This window comes from Protopterus annectens, chromosome 10.part0 (genome assembly GCF_019279795.1).
Source record: "Protopterus annectens isolate FY-2018-M chromosome 10.part0, PAN1.0, whole genome shotgun sequence".
Lineage (NCBI taxonomy): Eukaryota > Metazoa > Chordata > Ceratodontiformes > Protopteridae > Protopterus > Protopterus annectens.
The window spans coordinates 1,669,010,299-1,669,034,195 of record NC_056744.1 but is presented as its reverse complement, the minus strand read 5'-3'; the positions used below and the strand labels follow the sequence as shown (position 1 = coordinate 1,669,034,195).

Genomic DNA, 23,897 nt, shown 5'->3' with positions numbered 1-23,897 from the left:
ATCAAGATTCAACCCTCTAACTAGAACCTCGGTGACTTTAAGTACCCAAACATAGAGTGGAACACCTATTCTAGCCCAAACATGAACACATAGAGATTCCTCGATGTTGTCAGTGCCAGTGCATTGGATCAGCTGGTAGACACCCATACAAGAGGTGAAAATATCCTGGACCTGGTAAAAACCAACATGAGCAGCCACTCTACAGTGTCATCCTCTTTGGTAAGCTCCGACCATAAAGTGATCACTTTTGAAGTCACCATCTCCCCTGACCCCCACCCCCAATCAGGGTCAAACAATTTTTTTTTTCCAAAGCTGACTACAATCTCCTCAGAGCAAGTATAAGCAGCTTCACAGTCACTGCCTCTTCAGTTGGGACTAGCAATAATGTCCAAGCCTACACCAAAAAAACTATATGAGCACCTACATAGCTGTATGGACTCAGCAATAACTGACAGGACCAAATCATCTTCCCAAGGAAGAGTAAACCTGTCTGGTTGACAGCAGCAATAAGCAAACTATAATAAAAGGAAAACATTGCTGTCCAGGACCAAGAAGGAGCAGGTGCCAAGTTGGAAGCAGTCTCTCCTTTGTCCAAACAACCAAATAAGGTCACTGGTGAAATCCTCTAAGGCTAACTTCGAGCCCAAATAAGCCATATCCACTAAGGACAATCACAAGGCCTTCTTTACATATGTCCACAGTCTCAAAGGTAACACTCAAATCTGCTCTGAACTGGTGGTCAATAACACCACATAGACAAATGCCATAGATGTACCCAACCTGCTGGCAGACAGGCTCAATGAAAACTTCAACCCCGTCCCCCCATCAGTAAACTAGGACATCCCCAACACCTGCCCTCCTCCCCTCATCACCAGGGAGAAGGTCTTTAATGCTCTGTCAAAGGCAAAAATACAACCAAAGACTGAGGACCGGCCTCATCGCAGCTGAATGGAGGACGACCACTGTCATCCCTCTACACAAAAGTGGAGCATCCACTGACCCAGGCAATTATAGGCTCATCAGCCTAACTAGCCTGATCTGCAAGGCCATGAAACGCATTATCATGGACTTTATAAAAAAGGGCATCCTCCAAATGCTTGGCCTCCACACAGTTTGCTTTTGTCAAAGGGAGATCATACCTGTTAAACTTGGTTGATTTTTTTCAAAACATTCACCGAAGCCATGGATGAGGGGAAGATGGTGCACACCACCTATCTTGACCTAGCCAAAGCCTTTGACACTATTCCACACTCTGGCATAATAGATAAAGTCTCCCAGCTAGGCATCAGCCTGTATGTTACCAGATGGGTTGCTAACTGGCTCACTGATAGAACCCACTCAGTCAGAATAGGAGAAGCCACCTCTAGTAGTAGACCCATAATGAGCAGTGTACCCCAAGGATTGGTCTTGGGGCCTCTACTGTTTGGGATATACGTTTCTGAGGTGCAAGCCAAAACTAGTGGTCTATGGCAGACCATATTTGCAGATGACTGCAAGCTGAGTGCTGTCTTAAATTCCCCTAGTGATGTGAACATCCTCCAAGAGGGCCTTACCCAAACTATTGACTGGTGCCAGAAGCATTACCTCAAACTGAATGGCAAGAAATGCATCATTATCCACTTTGGGGAAAATGTCATCCGCACTAATTACCATATTAATAACTACATACTAAGCATGCAGTCAGTTGCGAGGGACTTGGGCACCCAGGTTGATAGCAACCTGAATTTTGACCAACACGTTGGCTCCATAGTATGGAAGGCTTTCTACATGGCCCACCTCATAAATAAGGGCAATTTCATCCAGGAACAAGGAGGTCATAACATCCCTGTACTCCTCCCTTATTAGACCCATTATCGAGTACAATGCCTTATTCAGCATGTACCTTGCCAAGCACATGCAGCAGCTAGAGAGACCACAGCGGTCCCTGACCAGGAAAATCCAGGGTCTCAAACACCTATCCTATACAGATATGCTAAAAGCCCTGTCCCTCTACTCAGTCTCATACAGACTGCTCAGTGGTGACCTGTGACTGACATACAAGGCCATCTCAGACCCATCCTTGATGGAGTTGCTGCATATCAGTAAGTCAAACTCCACTCACGTAAACCACATGCAAGGCCTTAACCCCATCTGTGACATTAATAAAACTTGTTGGCAGGATAGATATGTCTGCCAAAGGCTCCCCCATCTGTGGAATAGACTCCCTTTCCATGTCGAGCAGAGTACCTCTCTAGCCCTCTTTAAGAGGAACCTAGATGGGAAACAGAAAATACACCCCTGGTATCCCACCTGTGTCCCTCCTGGACAGGGAAATGGGTGCTGACTTTGAGGAAACATTGGTGAAATTCTTGGGTAGGCTTATAAGGGCCTCTGGGCCAATAGCCTAGTATCATCCTAGGAACCTATAAAGTCTGTCAACTTATTACACTTTCAAAAAATATGTTCCCAATTACTACATTCTTCCCCATCACACCTCCAACATTTGGTATCTATTCAAGGAAAAATTCTGTGGAGTCTACTAGGGTAAACTGCTCCAGGCAAAGATCTTAAATCATCTAGACTTGGTTGTATATTTGGGAGTCATATGTGCATCTCCCCATTGTTTCTTTGTGAATTGCTTAGCCAGTCTGTCTTCTCAATCCTTTCTAACCTCCTCTGACTGATTGTTAGAATTATTTTACAATATTTTATATCCTGTACTAATTATCCCTTTTTGACAGCAGCTTCTGTTCTAGATTCTTCTAAAAGCTCTACCAGTGCTGGTCTTTTGCTTAGGATCCCCTTTTTCTTTCTTTTGGTCTGTACTCTGATATCAATCCTTGATAGGGAAGGCAATCTCTGGCTTGCAGTCCAAGTAAATTCTTGGCCTCTTCCCATTCTGTTACCTTTCCCCTGTAATTATTTGCTCCCAAATACCTTTCTTCCCTTGCCAGTTTTCTCCAGCAAATTCCAGCCCCCTCTTGTTTATTGTCTGTACCCCTAATTAGAGTCATACCCTATCGGCAGAATCTCCTTTCCATACAATTTAATTTAGTACAGTATGCAACTATATTTATGGTTCCACTGAAAAAAGTACACCTTTGAGTTAAATCTTGAAACAGTTATGTTTCAAAGAATTCTCACCTTTTATTAGGATATAACTTTGTATGTTAATATTAGACTTGCAAACTAGTAAGCAGTCAAGGGGGGCCCCTAACTGAAGACGTGCAAAAAGGCCCAAAAATTCTTAGCTGTAGCCCTGTCTCTGTACATCTCTGATGTCAATTTATGAAGAGTGAAATAAACTGTAATTACAGTAAGCTACTTCCGATTGTTGAGTACATACATATATGCACTGCTTCCACTGGCAACAAGCCATGTCAATAAACTTATCGGAATCATGCAAGTGTCCTTTACTTTAATATGCACACTGTGCCCAGCCTCTTGAAATTTCACCAAAATGGGACATCATATAGTTTAAATAACCTGCCTGGTGAGCATGCTGCAGTGATCTTTACAGGTATACTAATATAGCAACATTTGTTGAAAGTAATAATTCATAGTTGCAAATTATTTTTAGTACAGTATATATTATATGTAAAAATAAGTAAATAAAACCTGGTGGCATTTATAAGGTAAACTTGGCAATCTGAATGTAAACCCTTTCGTTGTAAGATGGGCTAATAACTGGCTCACAAACCAGATACATACTATGAAAGTGGGTGACTCCACATCAGGCCGCAGACCTGTTACCATTGAGGTGCCACAGGAGTCAATGCTAGCCCCCTACTGTTTGGTATGTACTTCTGAGAGCTTCAGGTCAAAACAAAAGGGTTGTGGCTGACCAAGTTTGCAGATGACTGCAAACTAGGTGCAATTGTTGAATCCCCAAATCATGTCAGTATATTCCAGGAGGGTCTCGCACACACCAATGACTGTTGTATTAGTCATGGTCTCAAACTGAATGCAAAGAAATGCATCATCATTCATTTTGGCACAAACAATGTCCGATCACACTGTCAAATCAACAACAATATCCTAAATACCCATGAAGTGGTAAGGGACCCAGGATCACAAGTTGACTGAGACCTTAAATTTGACCACCATGTGTGTACAGTAGTAAGGAAAGCTTTCTACATAGCACACTTGATTAGTAAAGGCAGAAAAAGAAGGTATAACTCCCCTATACTAGGCATTTATCCGGCCCATAATTGAGTACAATGCCCCATTTGGCATGTACTGCACTAAGCACTTGCAGCAATTAGAGAGACCTCCGAGGTTTCTAACAAAGAAGATGAAGGGGCTCTTGCGTATGCTTTACACAGATCAACTAAAGTCCCTGTCACCATACTCCATACTGTATAAATGTCTTAGGGAAGACTTTAGCCTGGCCTACAGACCAGTAAAAGACCCAAGACCCAAACCTAATGTACTTGCTGCACATCTGTAAATCAAATGGGGGTAAGGCTACCCATTCTAGGGACCTAAATATGGGCCTGTGACCCATTACAGCCGAGTGCTCCTCCAGGCATCTTCTGTAGTTAACTCCTACTGCTCCGCTAGGCATCAAATATTGATCATATTTGCATTAATGATTCCAAAACCATGTTACTTACAAGGTACCAGGATATTTTGTCTTGAAGCATATGTGATGGCAAGCACAACTGTGTTGATATTTGACCTGTCTCAATGAGTATTTTCTAGAACTGTAAAGCGATTACTTCATTTTTTAAAGGTTTCAGCCACGCCCACTGGGAGTTAAAGGCATACACTCAAAAGAGCTGTACCAGAGGGAATGAGTTAAATAGGACATGTTAGAGGGACAGATTCATCTCCAAGTGATTGCCGCGTCTTTGGAACAGACTATCAGTTCATGTGAAACAGAGCACCTCTATCGCACTGTTCAAGTGGAACCTGAATGAGTGGATGGGACACCATAAATTCTTACAGGGATAGAGTCCACAACCTTCCTGGTCATAGGCTGTGATCACAAATACAATCTTGGGTACTGACTAGCATTTCTACGGTATTAAATTGAGATGAAATGGCTAGGCTTAAAGTAGCATAGCAATCTCCTATGATCCTGTGATAATAGCGAGACCTAAATGTATAAAACGGTATGAAACAGTAGACTAGCAATCTCCTATCATAATAGCGAGACCTAAATGTATAAAATGGTATGAAACAGTGGACTAGCAATCTCCTATCATAATAGCGAGACCTAAATGTATAAAACAGTATGAAACAGTAGACTAGCAATCTCCTATCATAATAGCGAGACCTAAATGTATAAAATGGTATGAAACAGTGGACTAGCAATCTCCTATCATAATAGCGAGACCTAAATGTATAAAACGGTATGAAACAGTGGACTAGCGCTCTTTTTTTTCTTCTAGTTACTCTGCTACAGTGTTACAAAGTTATGTCTGAAAAGTTGTTACATTTTCATAGTGAAACCACATCCTGCAATGTGTCCAATTATGACTGTAAAGGTTGCTACACGCTTTGCTATGTGGTCCAGGTTTAGGTCAAGTTGCCAAGCAACCAGCACACAATGCTGCAAAGCAATGCAGCTGCTACAAGGTGACACTAATTGTTTTCATCACTGACCACCCAAAAACTTTATATTTAACTTCCACTTTTCCACCACACAGCATATACACCAAAGTAGTTCAGCTTAACCCTTTGAAAATTTCTTCTAATGCAGTCAATTGAGTTGGCATCATTTATTAAGTTATACATTGTGTTTCTAAATGGGGACCTCTCTTTGTGCCTCTGAACCCTTTGGTGGTCAACAGACATAAATAATCTTTAAGATTTAAAAACAAAATCCTTAAACTGTACAGCAAGGTGAAAATTGCTCAGAATGGGGATAGTATAAAAATATTACCAAGGAAATGAAAAAACAATGTAAAGACTAGTGACGCAATCCATCAGTGAACATTACCTTCTGAAGTAAAACATAAACACAAGTCCTTCTTTACTTGCATTAGAAAACTAAGGAATAAGTCATCTGGTAACATGAAATACACAAAACATGCTGCAATGTAATCACAGTTTTCTCACTTACAATTATATGGATATACCAACAGTGGTGTTAAGACAGGTTATCCAAAGAACACTGGATTTTTTTGGATCCAAGCTAATTTCATACACAAATGTGGACATGACAGATTCATTAACAGAAGTCCTAATGCTATGGATGCCTAATACTGGTGAATGGTGAATTGCCAATACACTGAATGAGTTTATCAGGAGCCCCCATCATATTTCCAGGTGTAGCTGTCAACTTTGTAGTTAAAAATTTCAGACAAAACCTAAGAGAATTAGAGAAAATTACCCAAATTAATGACACCTTATTAAGCACTGGTGGGGCTGCTACTGACACTATTAAACAGGAGTTAAGCCACAGTCTTTGCCCCAGAGTTCTGGCACACAGCACTAGTGGTAACACTTCATAAAGGTAACACCACCACTGACCCCGGGAACAGGGCTGACTTTAGTTGAACTGGTGTCCTGGGTGAACAGGCACCATGCCCCTGCGATTCAGTTTTTTATTTCCTTTTTTTTTCACAGTATGTTTTACACGGCAGTTTGTTTCTACATTTATTTATTCATCACATTCTGTCTAGGCAAGACTACACATTGACAGCTGTGGAAGAAGCAACTATATTAAGCTGTGGGTCAGCCCCTTAGAAGCCATGACATTTCTAGATGGTCTGAGATGCATTTTAAGCAACCTTTTCATCCAGTGATTGCCAGACAAAACACATGTTCAAAGAGAGAAGTTTAATGTTACTCAACTTTGATTTCCCTGCACCCTTTCAGCACATTCTAACTAACCAAGACTACACTAAAATAACTAAAGTGGAAATAACTGTATTAAGGTGGGGGTCTGGGGATGCTAGTGTCCTGGAACCATGAGGTTTCTCTGTCCTTTGAGTTGCATTTTAGTTTTTTTTAAACAATGTTTTCATTCAGTGATTGTCTGAACAGGAAATAAAACATGATCAAAAAATAAATTTAGTTGAAGTCTTCAACTTGTGTTTTTTTTCTGCATCCTTTCAGCAGATTCTAACTAGTTATTACAGTGTAGTCCTGGGTAAAGTAGAAATAACTGTATTACGTTGGGGGTCTGGTGAGTGGGGATCTGTTATGCTTCTGGAGCCATGAGGCTTCTAGGTGATCCAAGGTGTATTCTAGAGTTTTTTAAACAACCTTTTCATCCAATAATTGCCAAAACAAAAAACATAATTATGGAAAGAAATGTAGGCTTACCCTTCAACTCTGCTTTTTTTTTGCATCCTTTCATCATGTCCTAACTGACCAAGCCTTAACTAAATTAAGCTGGGGGGCTTAGTCACCCAGAAATAAGCTAGGGATCTGGGGGTTGTTAGGCACCCAGAAGCCAATAGGTTTACATGTGCTCCAGTGATGACCTGAATAAAAATCATATGTATGGAAAAGAAATGCAGTCCTTCTTTGTCTCATCCTGCTGTTAATGTTCATAACTGAGCAGACATCACTTTGCAATAAAGTTGAGAAAGCAAATGCTTACTTGGATACATATATATTTTTGAATAGTACCTGCCTTAAACCCCCTGAACTCAAAAAAGGTAGTCACTTTCTGTGCATTCCTCTCTGGTGTTAAATTGGGATTAAAATTAAGGTCTAAATGCCCACAGTCGTATTTCAAGCTGCTGCTGTCGGATTTATATACTGTATGCCTCCTCATCCCCAGGCCCAAGTGGTAGCCACCCTCTGTGTACCTCTGTACACTTCTGGCCAAAACTGAAAAGACAAACAGAACAGAACATATTTGCCGTCAGATGTATGTAAACATCATGCTTATTCACTCTCCCCCAAAGATAGCCACCTAGATATACACCAGATGACTGATTGTGAGGAAAATGAGAAAAAAAAATGATTACAGTAATGTTTACAAATGGTTACTTCTAGAGACTGTATAGTGCTCCTATACAAGCTATAGTGACCCTCCGTGTACCTCTCTGAATTTGGGAAAGTCAAAGAAATATTGACCAGCCTGGCCTCAGCCCAACATAAGATACAGTAACCTCTGAGGTTTGGGAGTAGAGTTACAGAAATAATGACACCATACCCAGCCCAACATATAAGGTACAGTAACCTCTGAGGTTTGGTATGAGTGTTACAGAAATAATGACACCATCCCCAGCCCATCATAAGGTACTGTAACCTCTGAGGTTTGCGAGCAGAGTTACAGAAATAATGACACCATACCCAGCCCAACATAAGGTACAGTAACCTCTGAGGTTTGGGAGGAGTGTTACAGAAATAATAACACCATCCCCAGACCAACATAAGATAGAGTAACCTCTGAGGTTTGAGAGCAGTGTTACAGAAATAATGACACCATCCCCAGCCCAACATAAGATACAGTAACCTCTCAGGTTTGGGAGGAGTGTTACAGAAATAATAACACCGTCCCCAGACCAACATAAGATACGGTAACATCTGGGGTTTGGGAGCAGGGTTACAGAAATAATGACAGTGTCCCCAGCCCAACATAAGATACAGTAACCTCTGGGGTTTGGGAGGAGTGTTACAGAAATAATGACCCATCCCCAGCCCAACATAAGATACAGTAACCTCTGGAATTTGGGAGCAGAGTTACAGAAATAATGACACCATCCCCAGCCCAACATTATTAAGATACAGTAACCTCTGAGGTTTGGGAGGAGTGTTACAGAAATAATGACACCATCCCCAGCCCAACATAAGATACAGTAACACAGTAACCTCTGGGGTTTGGTATGAGTGATACAGAAATGATTACACCATTCCCAGCCCAACATAAGATACAGTAACCTCTGACGTTTGGGAGCAGTGTTACGGAAATAATGACACCATTACCAGCTCCTCAGCCCAGAGACTTCTGTGCACACCTATGAACAAGGTGGGTTTTGGATTAGGTGGGGTTCATGGCAGAGTTGATTAAGACCATGTCAGTATCCACTTATACAGCTTTGAAGTGTGGAAGCCACCAGGATTTTTAAAGTTCTGGATAGTCTGTGATGCATTTATCCCTTATTTGTTTTGTTTTTTTAGAGTTGAGTGTTAAACTGAGAAAGTGGCAATAGGGTCAGCTACTTTCATCTAGACAACCCCAACAATTAATTATAGCCACATCCTTCTATCATGATTAAAGAGGATGACCATATATTTCACCTTTACGTTGCTTTACATAATCACATTAGTCCTGCAAAACCAAAATAATAAGCAAGGAGCAGCAGCAGGCAGCTGGTCATTTCCCTCCAAAGACAACAAGTATGCCTTCTCCGTTTATCCATATCAGCTGTCCAGTTAAGTAGTTCATCTGACTTCTCACAAATGCCACTAGGTCTGCTAAGCCAGAAAGAGTTTTTAAACTGAGCAAATGACAAGATCATCAGTTAATTTCATCCATCCAACCCTAACCACTCCCTTTGAGGAGTTGTCCTTTGGAGACATGATAGGTAGGATTGCTCACAAGCTTCTGATATTCAAGGTAGGTTTTATGAGCTGCAGATGGAATCTCCTAAGCCTTCTGTTCTGGATGCCTTGTTGAATACACTTGTATCTGCCTGTTTGGCATCTGATTCCCAGTCTCCAGTGTCTAAGAAGTCTGACCACTTTTATAAGGTGCCTGAAGGCTTTAAGTACTTATAAAACTGTCATACTTCAGACTCTGCAGTGGTATCTCGGTCTCTCTCTCTCTCTCTCTCTCTGTGTCTCTCAGTCTCTCTCTAGATAAGTTATCCAAATGTTTGTCCTCTTTCAAACCTCTTCCTTCTGATAAAGACAGTCAGGCAATGGAGAGGCTGGGAGAAAAGGTGTACACTTCTACCCATCTGACCCTCAGGGCCATTAATTATCATATGATTAGGTATGTTTTGGCCCTTTTATTCCAACATGGGAGAGAAGGTGTTATCTGACCTTCTTGACTTTGAAGGTAAGACTGCTGCCATCTCCTTACTGAATTCCACTTCTCAGGTTTCCCATCATTCCATCAAACGTAGTTATGATGCAGCTGATGCATCTTCTAGAACTGCTGCTTCAGGTTCAGTTATCAGGAGGTAATCTTGACTTCACCTCCAGGCTTTACCTGGATATTAAGGCCAAGCTCTTGTGTGCTCCTTTGGACAATCAGAATCTCTTTGGTATGGCTGCTGCTGACATGCTCTACATGACAAAGGTAAAATGATGCAGAATCTTAAACAAAACTTTGTTGCTCTCATCCAAATTTCAGATAAATTATCCTTTTATGCCTGTTTGTATATGTAGGCAGCCTCATCAGCCTTCCAAGGAGAAGAAGGTTCCTAAGCCTGTGTTCTCTGACAAACCCACCCAGACTTCTAAAATTCAAAAGCCCCCTTTTCAGGACAAATCTGCCTCCATCTGAAATACTTTCTTCCCTTCTTCTTGGCAAAGTTCCCTTGTCTGTCTTTGTCTAGCCACAGATTATTTCAGACTTCTGGGTTCTGTCCAATATCTGCCAGTTATTTTATGGTGTGGAAAGCCACCCCACCCCCCCCTCTGAGGTTTTCCTCAACCTCATGCAGACCAACATCCTCTGTTTTATGGGATTCTGTAGGATTTACTAGAATAAGGCACTATTCAACTCATTCCATTTAAAGATCTTTGCATACAACACCACAGTTATGTGATATATCAACAAATAGGGGGTACATAGTCTTGTCATCTTTGCAAACTCTTTGCAATCTGCCATTAGTTAACTCTTTAGGTGGCATTTTATTTATTTATTTAAGTTTGATGACCAAGGAAGTTCACTGGGCCATAAAGAGCCCATTTTCAGTGGATGCCCAGGGAGAAAAGCTCCAAGACATTACATTATACATGTTACAATAGAAAAACTAGAGTTCAAACAGAAAATTAAAATTACGTTATAAGCCCTTAGTAAATTAACATTAAACATATAGTTACTAGCCCTCAGTATGTAAGGTGAACTTTGTGCATAGAAGAAGTATCAGTATATTTATTTGGAAAGTATAGTACATCAGATAGAAGAGAGAAGATCTGTCCCTGGTAGGGGAGAGATTGTCTTTGGCTGAGATATAAGCAGTAATAGATGGTAATTGGTGAAGATTACAGTGCAAGGTAGAAAAAGAGAGGGGGTTTGAGAGGGGTTATGTTGGAGTGTGACATGGGCATTCCCATTTGGAAGAAAGGTGAGAGAATAGCTGAGATTTGAAATTGGTATTTTTTTTTTAGTAGGTTGCGTAGGTGGGAGGGGAGAGAGTTCCACTGTTTAGTTAAAGAGTAGGACAGTAGTAGTTGGCCAGGAGGGTGTGATGGTTTGTGGACCTGAAGGAGATTTTGTTTTTGGATCCGAGTGAGCAGTTGGGAATATAGGGTTTTAAGGATGTAGCAAGAGAAGGGCACTTGGCAGGTTTAAAGATGAGTTTGTAGGCAATGTTGAGTTGTAGGTAACTGAAGTAGTTGGGTAGTTCAAGCCATTTGAGGGTGTGGAGGGAGTGGCAGTGGTGGGTTGAGTTTTTTGAACTGGTTGCATATTTGCAGATTTTGTGGTAGCAAGATTTGAGTTTGGATAGTAAGCCAAGAAGGAGATTGGTGAACAGGGGGGCACCATACATAAGAGAGGGGAGAAGGAAGGTAGATGCAAGGGTTTATCTGGTTGAGGGGGTGAGGAAACAGTTGTGCCTGTAGAGGAGACCTAGTTTTTCATGGGTTTTCTTGATTGAGGAGTGGATGTGGGTATCAAATTTTAGTTCTTCATCAATGATGATGCTGAGAAGCTTGGTGTTGAGAAAGATTTCAAGGGGTGTGTTGTTCTGGCTGTGTATGGTGAATTGAGTTTTTGTGAATCATGGAGTTTTTAGTAGGGGAAAATATCCTAAGATTAGTTTTATTTGTATTTATATCCAGATGCTTGGATGGCATCCAGGTTTCTGTTTTTGGAGAAGGCTAACTGAGTTTTTGCTAGGTGCTTGGAGGTGGAGAAGGCAGAGCAGATGATTGTTGAGTCATCTGCATACTGTATAACACAGGATTCTGGGATGGAATGGTGGAAGTTGTTAATGAAAATATTGAAGAGTAGAGGACCACAAACGGAAACTTGTGGGACGCTAGTGGGTGTAGGTAGGGAGGTGGAGACTGAAATTTTCCACTGGACAGCTTGTTGGTGGTTAGACAGCTAGCTGGAATACCAGGCTAAGGTGGTGGGAGACAGATGAGGGGTGGAGAGTTGGGAAATGAGTAAGGTGTGGGAGATGGTGTCAAAGGTCTTTGACGGATCTAAAAATAGTGCAGATATAAATTTGCCAGAGTCGTGTTCAAGGTTTGTAGCTTCAAGAAAGGAAACAAGGGCAGTCATGGTAGTGTGGCCAGGGCAGAAGTTATGTTGGGTAGAGGATTGTTTAGGGTTAGGTGTGTCATGAGTTGAGCTTGGATAGTTTTTTCTAGAATTTTAGAAAGAGGGAAAAGGATGGCAGTAGGCCTGAAGTTGGAGGTATCAGTGTTTTTGCCACCTTTGTTGAGGGGAATGATGTAAGCATGGTGCCAGATAGAAGGAATCTCAGATTCTTGTATGGACCTATTTATAAGAATAGAGATAGGCTAGGCGATGCTGTCTGCAGAATGTTTGAGGAAGGTAGGTGAAAGATTGTCAGGTGCATTACGACAGGGTTTGAGTTTGAGAAGATAGTCCATGTGGGAATGGGAGGTGAAAGGGTGTGGAGGAAGTTAGGTGATTGGGGTGGTGGCTGAGGCTGGAGGAGGGGGATGGGAGGGAGATGGATAGTTTAGCTATACAGTCTATGAAGAATGAGTTGAATTGGGTGGCTGTGTCAAGGTCAGTGAGGGTGGGATTTGGACAGGGGTTTTCTTTATTGCCAACACGGCCGGCCTTAGGCATAGGCGAACTAGGCAACCGCCTAGGGCGCTGTACCGGCCGGCTGTGTAAAGGGCGCAATTTGCAAGTATTTTTACCTTTTTTCATTATGCGGGCAGCGGAACAATAGGGTGAGGGAGAGGGGCAAGCACCCTCCCACTGTTGGGCCTGCAGCTTGCAGGCGGGCCAGGAAGCTTCAATAATTAAATAACGAGTCTTCTCCTTTAAGGAGGAACATGTGTGCGTCTTATACATGCACGCCAATGTAGATGTAAAGACGTTATGCAGTAGCACGGAAGTTAAACTAGTAGTTCAGTTAAAAGAGGGGTTAATTGTACGTGTGCGCATGTGGCCGTTCATTTTAAAAAAAGAAGGTAAGTGTATGTGTGTCTGTGTCATTTAAACCAGGCTTCTGTATGTGAGGGAAAGTATATGTGGATGTATGGAATTTAAATTAAGTCGTTCTATTTGTATGAGAGATAAAACGTGTGTTACTGTTTGAGAGAGTAGGTGTGTGTGTATGAGAGAAAAGGTGCATGTCTGTGTGCTCTATGAGAGAGTAGGAGTGTGTGCAATTTAAACTAGGTGTTGTTGTATGAAAGAGACAATATGTGTGTGTGTGTTGCTTCGTGAGAGAGTAGGTATGTGTGTGTATTGCTATGTGAGAGTAGCTGTGTGTATGCTGTAGAGCTCAAGTTTGTTTTACTCCTCTAGTATTCATGCTGGTTTATTAAAAGTTGTAAAGAGAGAGAGATAGCTATATATATTTATTTGTGTGTGTATATATGTAAGTATATATATATATATATATATATATATATATATATATATATATATATATATATATATATATATATATATATATAAAATTTATATATATATAAAATTTATATATATATATATATATATATATTTATTTTTTATTATTTTTTTTTATGCATTTTGTGTGTGTGGGGTTTGGTCTTTTATTTTAATTTTTGGTTGTGATGGAAAAGAGGTCCAGTTCAACCACATGGAATTAAGTAAACCGCATGTAAATGAACCTGTGCTATGCTGTAAGTCTGCTGTTTCATCTTTGCAGAACTAGTGTCTCGATGTAATTTCAGAAAAAGGATGATAAATGTACTGATGTTAGGTGTTATGTGGGCATTAGGAATGCTAATACAGTGAATATATAAAACCTTTGGAAAAAAATAAATAAATATGAAAATCCTATGATATCTGTGACAGACCATAGTTAAATGCTGTGTGTCAGAATCCCCATATGAACAGTTAGATGAGATGTGTAATCATTTGTAATTAAGAAAAAAGTCATATCTTTATAAGGGCTTGAATCAGGTTTTGCTACTGAATCTGCTGTTTGAACTTTCTGCTCGATATGCATTTTCTCTTGATCAAAATATGAACTGGGATTAGCTCTACAGCTGAGATTGTTAGCCAACAGATAAGCAATGCAAATCTGAAAGTTAAATATAGTTTTTAAAGGATGTCTTTTGTAGAGGTAAAAAGTTGTCAGTTGTTGGGTCAAAATAAGTTATTTTTGAAAATGTTGAAAGGATTGGGGAATCCTGAAGTCCAGAACTCAAAAGAAAAGTTTGTGTTCTTGGTAGCTAGTTGTAAAATAATCAGTTGTCCTTCATACTCAGCCTTACTAAGGCACTTCCTGACAATAGCACTAGACTGGGGAGATGGAGCAAGTGCAGTCTTGAAGAAATATAGAATAACAGTCTTGGGCTATTTTTCTGTTTATGACAGAGTATCTTTTTACCAGGATAAGTGCTCAGAACGAGTCTGCCATAACTGTCTGTCTTAGGAAGTTTTTTTTTTCTTTAGACCCTCTCCATTCCAGCATAGGATTTAATCATGTTGATCAAACAGACTCTTGGATTTTTATTGTACCAGATAAATACATTGTTTAAGGAATTAATTCTAATAAAGTGAGTGTGAGCTACATGACAAAAAATGGTTTAAGTTGAACATTCCTGGAAATGTGTTATTTTAACTATTGAGAACCTGGCTTAAATGTTACATTCCATTTGGTCCTGTTTTTCTATGTTGTGAGCAGTTCCACCAAGATCATATCTAAGCAGGTATTAAGTATAGCCGTGGTGTCTGTAGTGTATGAGATGCCTAGTGACTATGAACTTGTTGGCCATTTTCTATTGCAATATTACCAATTTACCAAATTTTTAATGTAATATAGGCAATTCTTCAAGGGAAGCAAGCACTGAATTTGTAGATAAAACATTGATTTGTGAAATTGTTTTGCCAGTAGCAACCTCTTCATTAGTTACAGATTTCTTTAATGTGGAATTCAGATGATTTTACTTCTGCAGAGATTGTGAGTATGGGGTAATATTGGTGGATTGTAATGACCGAAGTCTTGAGTGGCCTTTTATGGTTGAAATTTTCTGACATGGGTAGTTATTGGTTCATACATTTTGTTTCATTGCTTATTAAAAGAATGTTTAAAACTACAAATTTAAAACACTTTCTAATAAGAGGTGCTGTATTATATAAGGAATATAATTCAATGCAATCAGGAAGGTGAATCAAAGAACAAATACAAGGATGCAAGGCCCTAAAAATGTGTGCAAGGAGTCTGTTTTAAAAACAGCCCAAAGGTAAACTTAATTCTTCACTGGTCAAATGCTTTTTCTGTGAATGTGGGTTTTCATGCTGTTTCAATGAATGTGAGTTTTTCCATTTCAATGAATGTGAGTTTCAAGGGCAGAGAAGTTTACTGCTTATGCTAAGTCTGTTTTCATTGCAAGACTGTATTGTTTAGCAAATGGCTACCTGTGTTTGTGCTATTTTATTTCAATATCTGTAATCACTGTAGAAGCAAATAAGAGAACAGTATGCATGGTAACTGGTGAGAAATAACTAAATAATGGAACACTGGAATGGCTGAGGAGGAGGCTGCTGCTGGGGAGAGGGGGTTGTTGCAGGAGAGGCTGCTCTGGGGGGCAGTCTATTACCCTGCCTAGGGCCCTATTTGACCATGATCCGGCTCTCATATTTAAAGTAGGAAATACTATGCAGCGGTAGTTGCAGTTAAAGATATCTTGTAATGTAGTTATTCTTCCTATGCATTTAAATAATTTAAGGAAATGACTGGAGTGGCTTTCTTGGAGTGACCCTGTGGGTGTGGCTCAAATAGGGGTGTTTCATGACTATGGTGTGGGTGGGGTTTAAGGGGCTCCAGAGCAGCACTTCGCCTAGGGCGCCATTTCGGCTAAGGCTGGCCCTGATTGCCAGGATGCAGAATGGAAGAGATAGAGCCCCAGAAATTTTTGGGATTTGTTGAGTGCAATGATTGGAGTTTGCAGTAGTGGGCTTTGCGGTCTTTAGTTATTAGCTTTTTTGTGGAGTATCAAAGTTGTTTAAACTCGAGGAGGGAGTTGTTTTTTTTTTTTTTTTTTTTTTGATATTTTTTTCCATTTTTTGTCTCTCTGGTATATGGCTAATTTAATTTCTTTAAAACTTTGTGGCAGAATCCCTGAACAGGACACTAGCTCATGAATGGATGCTTCACAATAGGTGTTTGTAGACATAGTACATCAGTGGGTGTATTCCTCAAGTGGATCTTTTTGTCTTCTCTCTGAATGCACAACTTCCTTGCTTCTGTTCCACAGTCCCAAGTCGTCTGAACTTGGAAAGCAGATACCAAGTCCTTAGGGAGTGTTGCCATATACTTACCCTCCTCTTCATGTACTTCCCAGGGTCCTGTACAGAATCAGCAAGGGCTCCCCAGGAATCATGGTGGTGACTCCCTTTTTGGCCCAGACAGCACTGGTTCTCCTTTCTCTTTCATCTGACCAGGACCAGTAATCACTAGTTACCTCACTGGCTGGATCTCACGCAAAACATGGGGTCTCTCATTTACTGTCACTTGTCCACTCATCAGTACCCACTTCTTTTCTGAGGACATGCTTGGGGTTCTGCAGGAGGCCAGGGAGTCCACTAATGGAAAATCCTATATGTCTAAATGGAAAAGATTTTCTGCTTTGTGTAAAGCATCAGCATGGTCCCTTAGGTAATTTCTTACTTGTGTGAACTGCTCTATGCTGGCTTAGCATATGCTTCTGTTAAAGATCACCTGTCAGCAGTCTCTGCTTTTCTGCCTTTGAACCCACCATTCTCGTCTATTTTTGAGGTCAAAAAGTTCCTTAAAGGTGTCCTTCATATCAGGCTCCCAAGAAAACCTATTCCACCCTCTTGGGACCTTAAGTTTGCCCTTCAAAAACTGACTCCAACTCCTTTTGAACCCACCTTTTCTCGTCTTTTCAACACTGCACCTGGAAGACTGTTTTGTTGATTGTCCTTACTTCAACCAAGAGAGTTTTTGAACTTCAGGCTCTGAAGGTGGTTTTTCCATTTTTGATTTTTTTCATAGGGACAGGTTGTCTCTGCATACTAATCCTTCTTTTATGCCCAAAGCAGTTAATGAGTTGTCTTTTAATCAGTCTATGCAGCTTCCTTCCTTCCTTTTCTCCACAATCTTCTACTGAGAAGGTTCTTCACAACTTGGATCTACATAGACTACAGAGGTATTATGTGGATAAGACAAAGGCTATCTGCAAATCTGAGTAGCTTTTTGTTTCTTTTTATACCAGCAAATTGGGTGTGGAGGTATCTAAGCAAACTGTCTCTTCATGGATTTCTAAGGCCATTTAATTTTATTATTCTTTTCATGGAAGGCAGCTTCCTGCTTCAGTTTAGTCTCATTCTTTTTGGGTAGTGGGCCCTTCTGAAGTTTTTCAAGGGTTGGATACTAGATCCAGCTTTGAAGCTGCACTTGGTCTTTGGTCCACATACTTACTAAACATGACAAGTTGGATGTCATTTGAATATATAGCACAGTGGTGCAGCAGTTAATGTTGTCGCTTCACAGCAAGAGGTTCTCTGGTTCAATTCTTGGCTGGGGTGCCTTCTGTCAGGAATCTGTATGTCCTCCTTGTGTTCATGTGGGTTTCCTATGGATGCTGCCATTTCCTGCCACACTACAAAGACATGCATCTGGAGTGTTTCTCTCCAGGCCTCCACTGAAAATTGGCTCATTCCAAGTCAGACTGTCCGGTAAACAAATGTTAAATAAATTAATTTTTTCATCACCAGGGCCGGATTTGCTAGGGCTGTCCTTCATGGGTTTCTGGCGGGTTCTTCTGTGCCTTCTTCCTCCAATCATTTTTAATAACTTTGGTAATCTCCCACGTTATCTGTACTGCAACAGTGATAAGGTAGGACATAGTACAGTTGTGTAAAATCTTACCATAACCATAGATGTGCTTTTTTACTATTGCAGTTTTCAGTCCCCCTGTCCTGCCCCCTTTTTCTTTCTTTCTTCTCTTGGGAACTCTTTGTTGGCTGATGGGTCTTTGACTTTGTCTTGTGTTTCTTTTTGCCTCTGGTTGTGCATGTTCTCCTTTCTACTGGGGTGAATCTAGTTCACCTGGGGCACTTCAATTTGGGGTATGACATAAATGTACATCACTTTTATGCCCTACTCCTGCTTGGGGAGCATACACCTGATGAACAGTGCTAGGACGATGTAAAGGCTGTGGTATACTGACCAAAAGTTGGGCTATTCTTGGCAGGAGACCCCACGTTATGAATACTGCAAAAGTGAAAGGAAGGACATCCACTGTTTTGGCAAGATTTTACATAACTGTACTTTCCATCTAGATATAGTCTGTTTACAGCCAATGTCTAAGCAAAAAAGACGCAATTAACAAAACAAGGTTATACAGACTAAGTGGTATAGTTATTAGAGGTAACAGCAATGGACAACGATAAGGTATACAGATATTTACTTGCTTCTAGACATTCAAACTATAAATGACTTTAATATCTTTTTGATTAGTATCTGTTGTGTTAACTTGTCTGGAGAGTAAGTTGGTGGTTGACTGCATACTTTAGTTACTGTTGTTGTCCCCCATTTGTTGCAAACACTGCTTAAGGGTAAGGTAATCTTGATATTTTGCCATTTGTTGTGGTGTCATTCTATTTTATCAGCGGAGAGCGTATGTTCTGGGAAGTTCTGATGCTACTTTGTTCTGTTGCTTCTCACTTTTCTGCAGAGAACTTGTCTCTGGACTTGGTATTTTCTCATTTACAGTATAGTAAAGAGTCGATTATCCGAACTAATCAGATAATCAGGCTGTTCAGATAATCAAACATATAATTGCACAAGATAAAACACTTCTAAATCTTTGTTTTTTTTCTGCACACAGAAATACTCTTTTCAACCATTCATTGATTCCAGTGGACAATAAATAATATTTTCCACACATGAGCTGGTTAGAAGCTCAAAATACATGCTCACGTGAATATGCATAATGTTTACATATTCACACTTTATGATTTTTCTTACCTGAAAACTTTGGAATGCTGGTTCAGATAATTGACATTTCGGATAATTGATGCTCAGATGATTGACTCTCTACTGTATTTTGAGGTTGTTTTGTTATCACTGGAATGGAGCACAGTGGTTGCTCCATTAACTGTTGCTTTAAATTAGGCAGTTGTTCCTTAAACACTTGAAAGTGAGTCCAGTTTTAATAAAGGGAGTGTCCAACAAATGTACTTTGTGGTAAATAAGATATAAAACTTTTTTTTTGAAGAGTTTCAATAGATAAAAATAGTCAATGAGTAACGGTATTTAATCAGTGCTAACCTGAAGGTTTACTGACTGCCAATGTAACCGCATATAATTGGTGCTAACATGAAGGTTTACTGACTGCCAATGTTTGAGTAAATTGGGATACTGAGTGCCATAAGTATGCATTTTAAAACATGTAGGCCTCGTGGAATTGCCTTATGGAATACCTGCTTCCAAATGAAGCCTCTGCCATTGCAAACATTTGGATTTAAAAAGTTAACTTTGTACTCTTTACATTGAATGCTGAAAGTGGCCTAATGTTTTTATATTTCACAATTGGCCTAATGTTTTTATATTTCACAATAAGTTTTTTATCCAAAGAGTTGGCGTAGCTATGGGGATGGCTTGTGCCAACAGCTAAGCCAACCTTATCTTAGCCCACTGGGAGCAAGTTCATGTTTTCAACAATAACCCGTATACACAGTATTTCATTTTAACAGGAGATTGTGGATGATGCGTTTTTTGTATGGACTGGCAGTTTAGATGGGTTGACTGGTTTTCTAAATTACCTTCATGGTACCATGACATTTCTGAAGTTCAGTCATCATGTTTCTGATAAATCTATAGAATTTTTAGATGTGTGTATTAAAATTGATGAAGGTAAAAGATTTAAAAAATGGATTTATAGAAATCCATGTAGAAGGAATGCTTTATTACATAAAGCCTGCATACAACCTAGTCATGTGACTAGGAATGTCCTTAAGGGGCAGTTTTTAAGAGCCATGTGAATCCATAATAATAATGTGGAGTTGCAAGTTACATTAAGTACCATGAAAGGAATTACATTTGCTGGTTTGCCAGGGTCATTCTGTAATACTGTGTTGAAGTCTGTGCAACAAGATGGCCTGTAAGGCCTTAACATGGTAATACCTAATTTGTCAATGGGGGCTGGGGGGTGGATTAGCATTCACTCTTGGATAATCCATGACCAGTGTTACATATTTTTCACAATAGCTAGACTTTTTAGTAACAACTGCCTGTGTTTCCTAGTGAAAATGCTGCAGATTTCAGTTGTACTTTGAAAAAATGTTGAAGCACACCTTTTATCTTTATCAGGTACCAGTATTGTTTGAGGATGTAGCTATTTCTTTCTCAGAAGAGGAGTGGAAGATGTTAAGAAAACAAGACAAGGAGCTTCACAGGGAAGTGATGGCACAGAACTATGAAACCTTAATTTCTATCGGTAAGTATAGACCCTTTCTTAGGAACTTAGAACTATGCAGACTTCAAACAGACCATAACCAGAGATCGGGGCAGAAAACTGAACTTGGGACTATAAAGCAGAAATCAGACATTCTGAAATGTGTACATTGTACTGGATGTGGTGATCTCAGCCCCCTTGTTTATTTACAGATGGTCCCGACAGGTAGTATTTCTCTTTATTGAACCTATATAGTCACAGATGATCATTCTTCATAATTAAGGGCATTTCTTACATGGCTAACACCTGTATTATTTCCTTTCATTAGGTTATTATGGGTACTATCCATACCTCTCAACTCTACAGATTTTAGCAGAATGTCCAAATTTCTGCCTCATATTTATGGCCCGTTTTTATAAAATTGTGTTTTTCTAGCAAGTTAGTGGTAAATCATTAAAGGCTGAAGTTAGAAAATAATGGCAGACATTTGAGTTTCAGACTTCATACCCTTCAGAAAATTTGTGGTAATGCAAAACCTGTTTCTAAATTTGTAAGAGCAATATTTAAAAATTGTCCCTATTTTTGTGCCTTTGTCCCACTTTTATTCATGACATTGTCAATATGTCTTGCTCTAAGAGGTTGAGAGGTATTGAGAGGTATGGGACTGTCATCTTTTTAAACTAAATTCCTATGTCCTTTCATGTTTTTGTGATTTTATCCTTTGTATCACACCAGTTTTAATCATTTGTTCTTTTTTTATGTGAAATAACCCCTTATGTAATTTATACTTCTCCCTTAAATATCGTATATCTATAATTTTCTCTTAGGTTTCCTAAGGTGTTAATATTCTATTTCAGTTTGTCTTCATTCTATGTTAATTGTTTGTTTTTATACTGTAATGTCTATTTACAGTTTAAGACCTGATCTTATAAAAACAAGTCCATCCCTGTAAAATCATAAGACTATGGCCACAGCATTAGGACTGTTTGGCATTCCAGACTTTCACAGGCTGCTGAGTACATCCCCATATCCCATAATGCACCACATTGTTTTCCCTTGCTAGATTTATGAATTGTTTCATAAAGCTAGTGCAGTTTGTGTCTTAGTAGCTCCTGGCTGCCATTTCTCAAGTAATGTATAAAAATATAGCATATTTTTATCTGCTTGTTTACTGATTGATTAACAGTTTCTTCTTTGTTTAACAGTTTCATCTGATAAATGTTTGCCATTTTTTGTTCTTTTCTTTTAAAATGTGATATTACTTCAAAATTTTAAGTCAGGAATTATGAAGCCAAACAGCCTTTCAGGACTCAGAAACGTGATATTGTCTGTGTTGAAGTTACCAAAGTGTACCCTAATGATTACTCCTGGATTGATTTTTGGCTTTGATGCTGACTTGAACCCCTATGTTTTCACTTCTTATGTTGGAGACTGTGGTGCTGGTAACTGGGAATCTGGCTGGAATTCTCAGGACTAATGTAGGTTTTGATGCTAGTTTTAATTTTGTGCAAGCACCCGTCCTTGCTCTGGGGCTCCCCCCACACCACACCCTGTTGTGGTGCCAGCATTATAGTCTTCTCCAGTTTTACCTTCATATGATTCCTGATGCCCACCAGATTCTTTTTCAAGGCAGACAGTCCAGAGTACTTCAACAACTCCCTTTGACCATTTTTCAACAAGAGAAAGCCTTCATCTGCCTCACCACCTCCAAAGATGTAAATAAAAGCTACATATAAGAAAGTGCACATGAATTTTCCCAAAAGGTCCCCTATAGCTCATTTGATGAATACTGACTTCCTGCACCCCAACCTGATGACTTCCAGATTTGAGGAGTTCGGAAGTTAATATTTCAAAGAGATAGAATCTATGTTCTTCCAACAACAGACACTGCAGAAAGCCTTCCACGTTACCCAGTAGTCCTCCTGTAGCTCCCCCACTGGCCAAAATTCTTAAGGTTGCAACAAGCACTGCCTGGATGAACCTTTTGGTGCAGCTCCAGTCGATAAAAAGCATTCTGTGTCCTGCAACCTCTGGGGAATGGAGTTTCTGGTCTTAGACTTTTAAACCAGATACTTAGTGTCAGCAACTGCTCTTAAAAGAGCTACTCTACCGTAGACCCCAGAGGTGCACTCAAAAGCTGAGCTCAGGGTAGTGGACAACTTAGAGCAGCACTTATGCATTTCCTCATGTCCTTCACTTTCTCCTTTGCATAGCTGAATTAGTGCAATGAAGCTTCAATGGGATTTTTTTTTCTGATGAAATGTTTCCGTCTGTTAACTAGTCATTTGCTGGACCCACAGAAGGCATTCACATCCCAGATAGCAAAAGTATCCACAATGGCAAACTTTATTTATGTAGCTTATAATATTTCTGAGTGTGTTGCTAAGGCTGTGGGATCCAGTGTGTCTGTTCATTAGAACCAGAATGCATCATTCAACATCATCTACCGTTCCAATTTTGTTACATGGGGATTGAGGTGTCCTGTCAACTGTCACCATTTCTTGCGATTCAGTGACACTCTCCTGCTTTCTTCAACAGTCATTCTTGACTGTCACAGCTCTTCTCTTACACAGTCCATCCATCTCTTGGACACCTTCATTTCTCTTGCCTTCTTCCTGTCTGTCCCAAATCATCTTCACTAGATTGTCTTCTGCTTTTCTGCACATCTGTCCAAACCTCCATATTTTGTTCTATTCGATCTTCTCTACAAGTGGAGCTACTAGGCCTTCTGCTTTCTTGCACGTCTGTCCAAATCTCCATATTTTGTTCTATTTCATCTTCTCTACAAATGGAGCTATTAGGCCTTCTGCACTGATGCCCTCATTTTGTTAGGCTGTCCCACATTGTGGATCCTACCACCTATCTCAGGCACTTCATCTCCATCACCTCTCATATGTTCTGGTTTCAATACCCAGGTTTCTGAACCATGAGTAGTACTGGCTGTACCACTGTTTTGTTCTACTTTTCAGCTTCTTTGACATTCTTCTATCTCACATTAACCCCCGACACACTGTGCTAGTTGGCTGCAGCCCCTCTGATTCCTGCCTTTACCTCCTCATTCAGACTTACCTTCTACTCAGGCACCCCTCCCAGCTACTGTTAACCTGTTCCACTGTCTTCCCTTCTATCTCATTTCTCAGCTTATTTGGATTTCTTCAGTTGCTGCCATTACAGCTGACTTATGTTTATTCAGTTCTGTCCTGTGTGTCTTCAGTTTTATATTC

General features: G+C 40.0%; 1 protein-coding gene across 1 annotated transcript in view; it reads left to right on the top strand.

The window, feature by feature from the left end:
- Positions 1–23,897, top strand: part of LOC122814409 (neurotrophin receptor-interacting factor 1-like) — an 85,081-nt gene that overhangs the window by 50,308 nt on the left and 10,876 nt on the right. Inside the window, exon 4 of the mRNA XM_044086991.1 lies at positions 20,589–20,715. Coding sequence (XP_043942926.1) covers positions 20,589–20,715 — 127 coding nt within the window. The remainder of the gene's footprint in view (positions 1–20,588; positions 20,716–23,897) is intronic.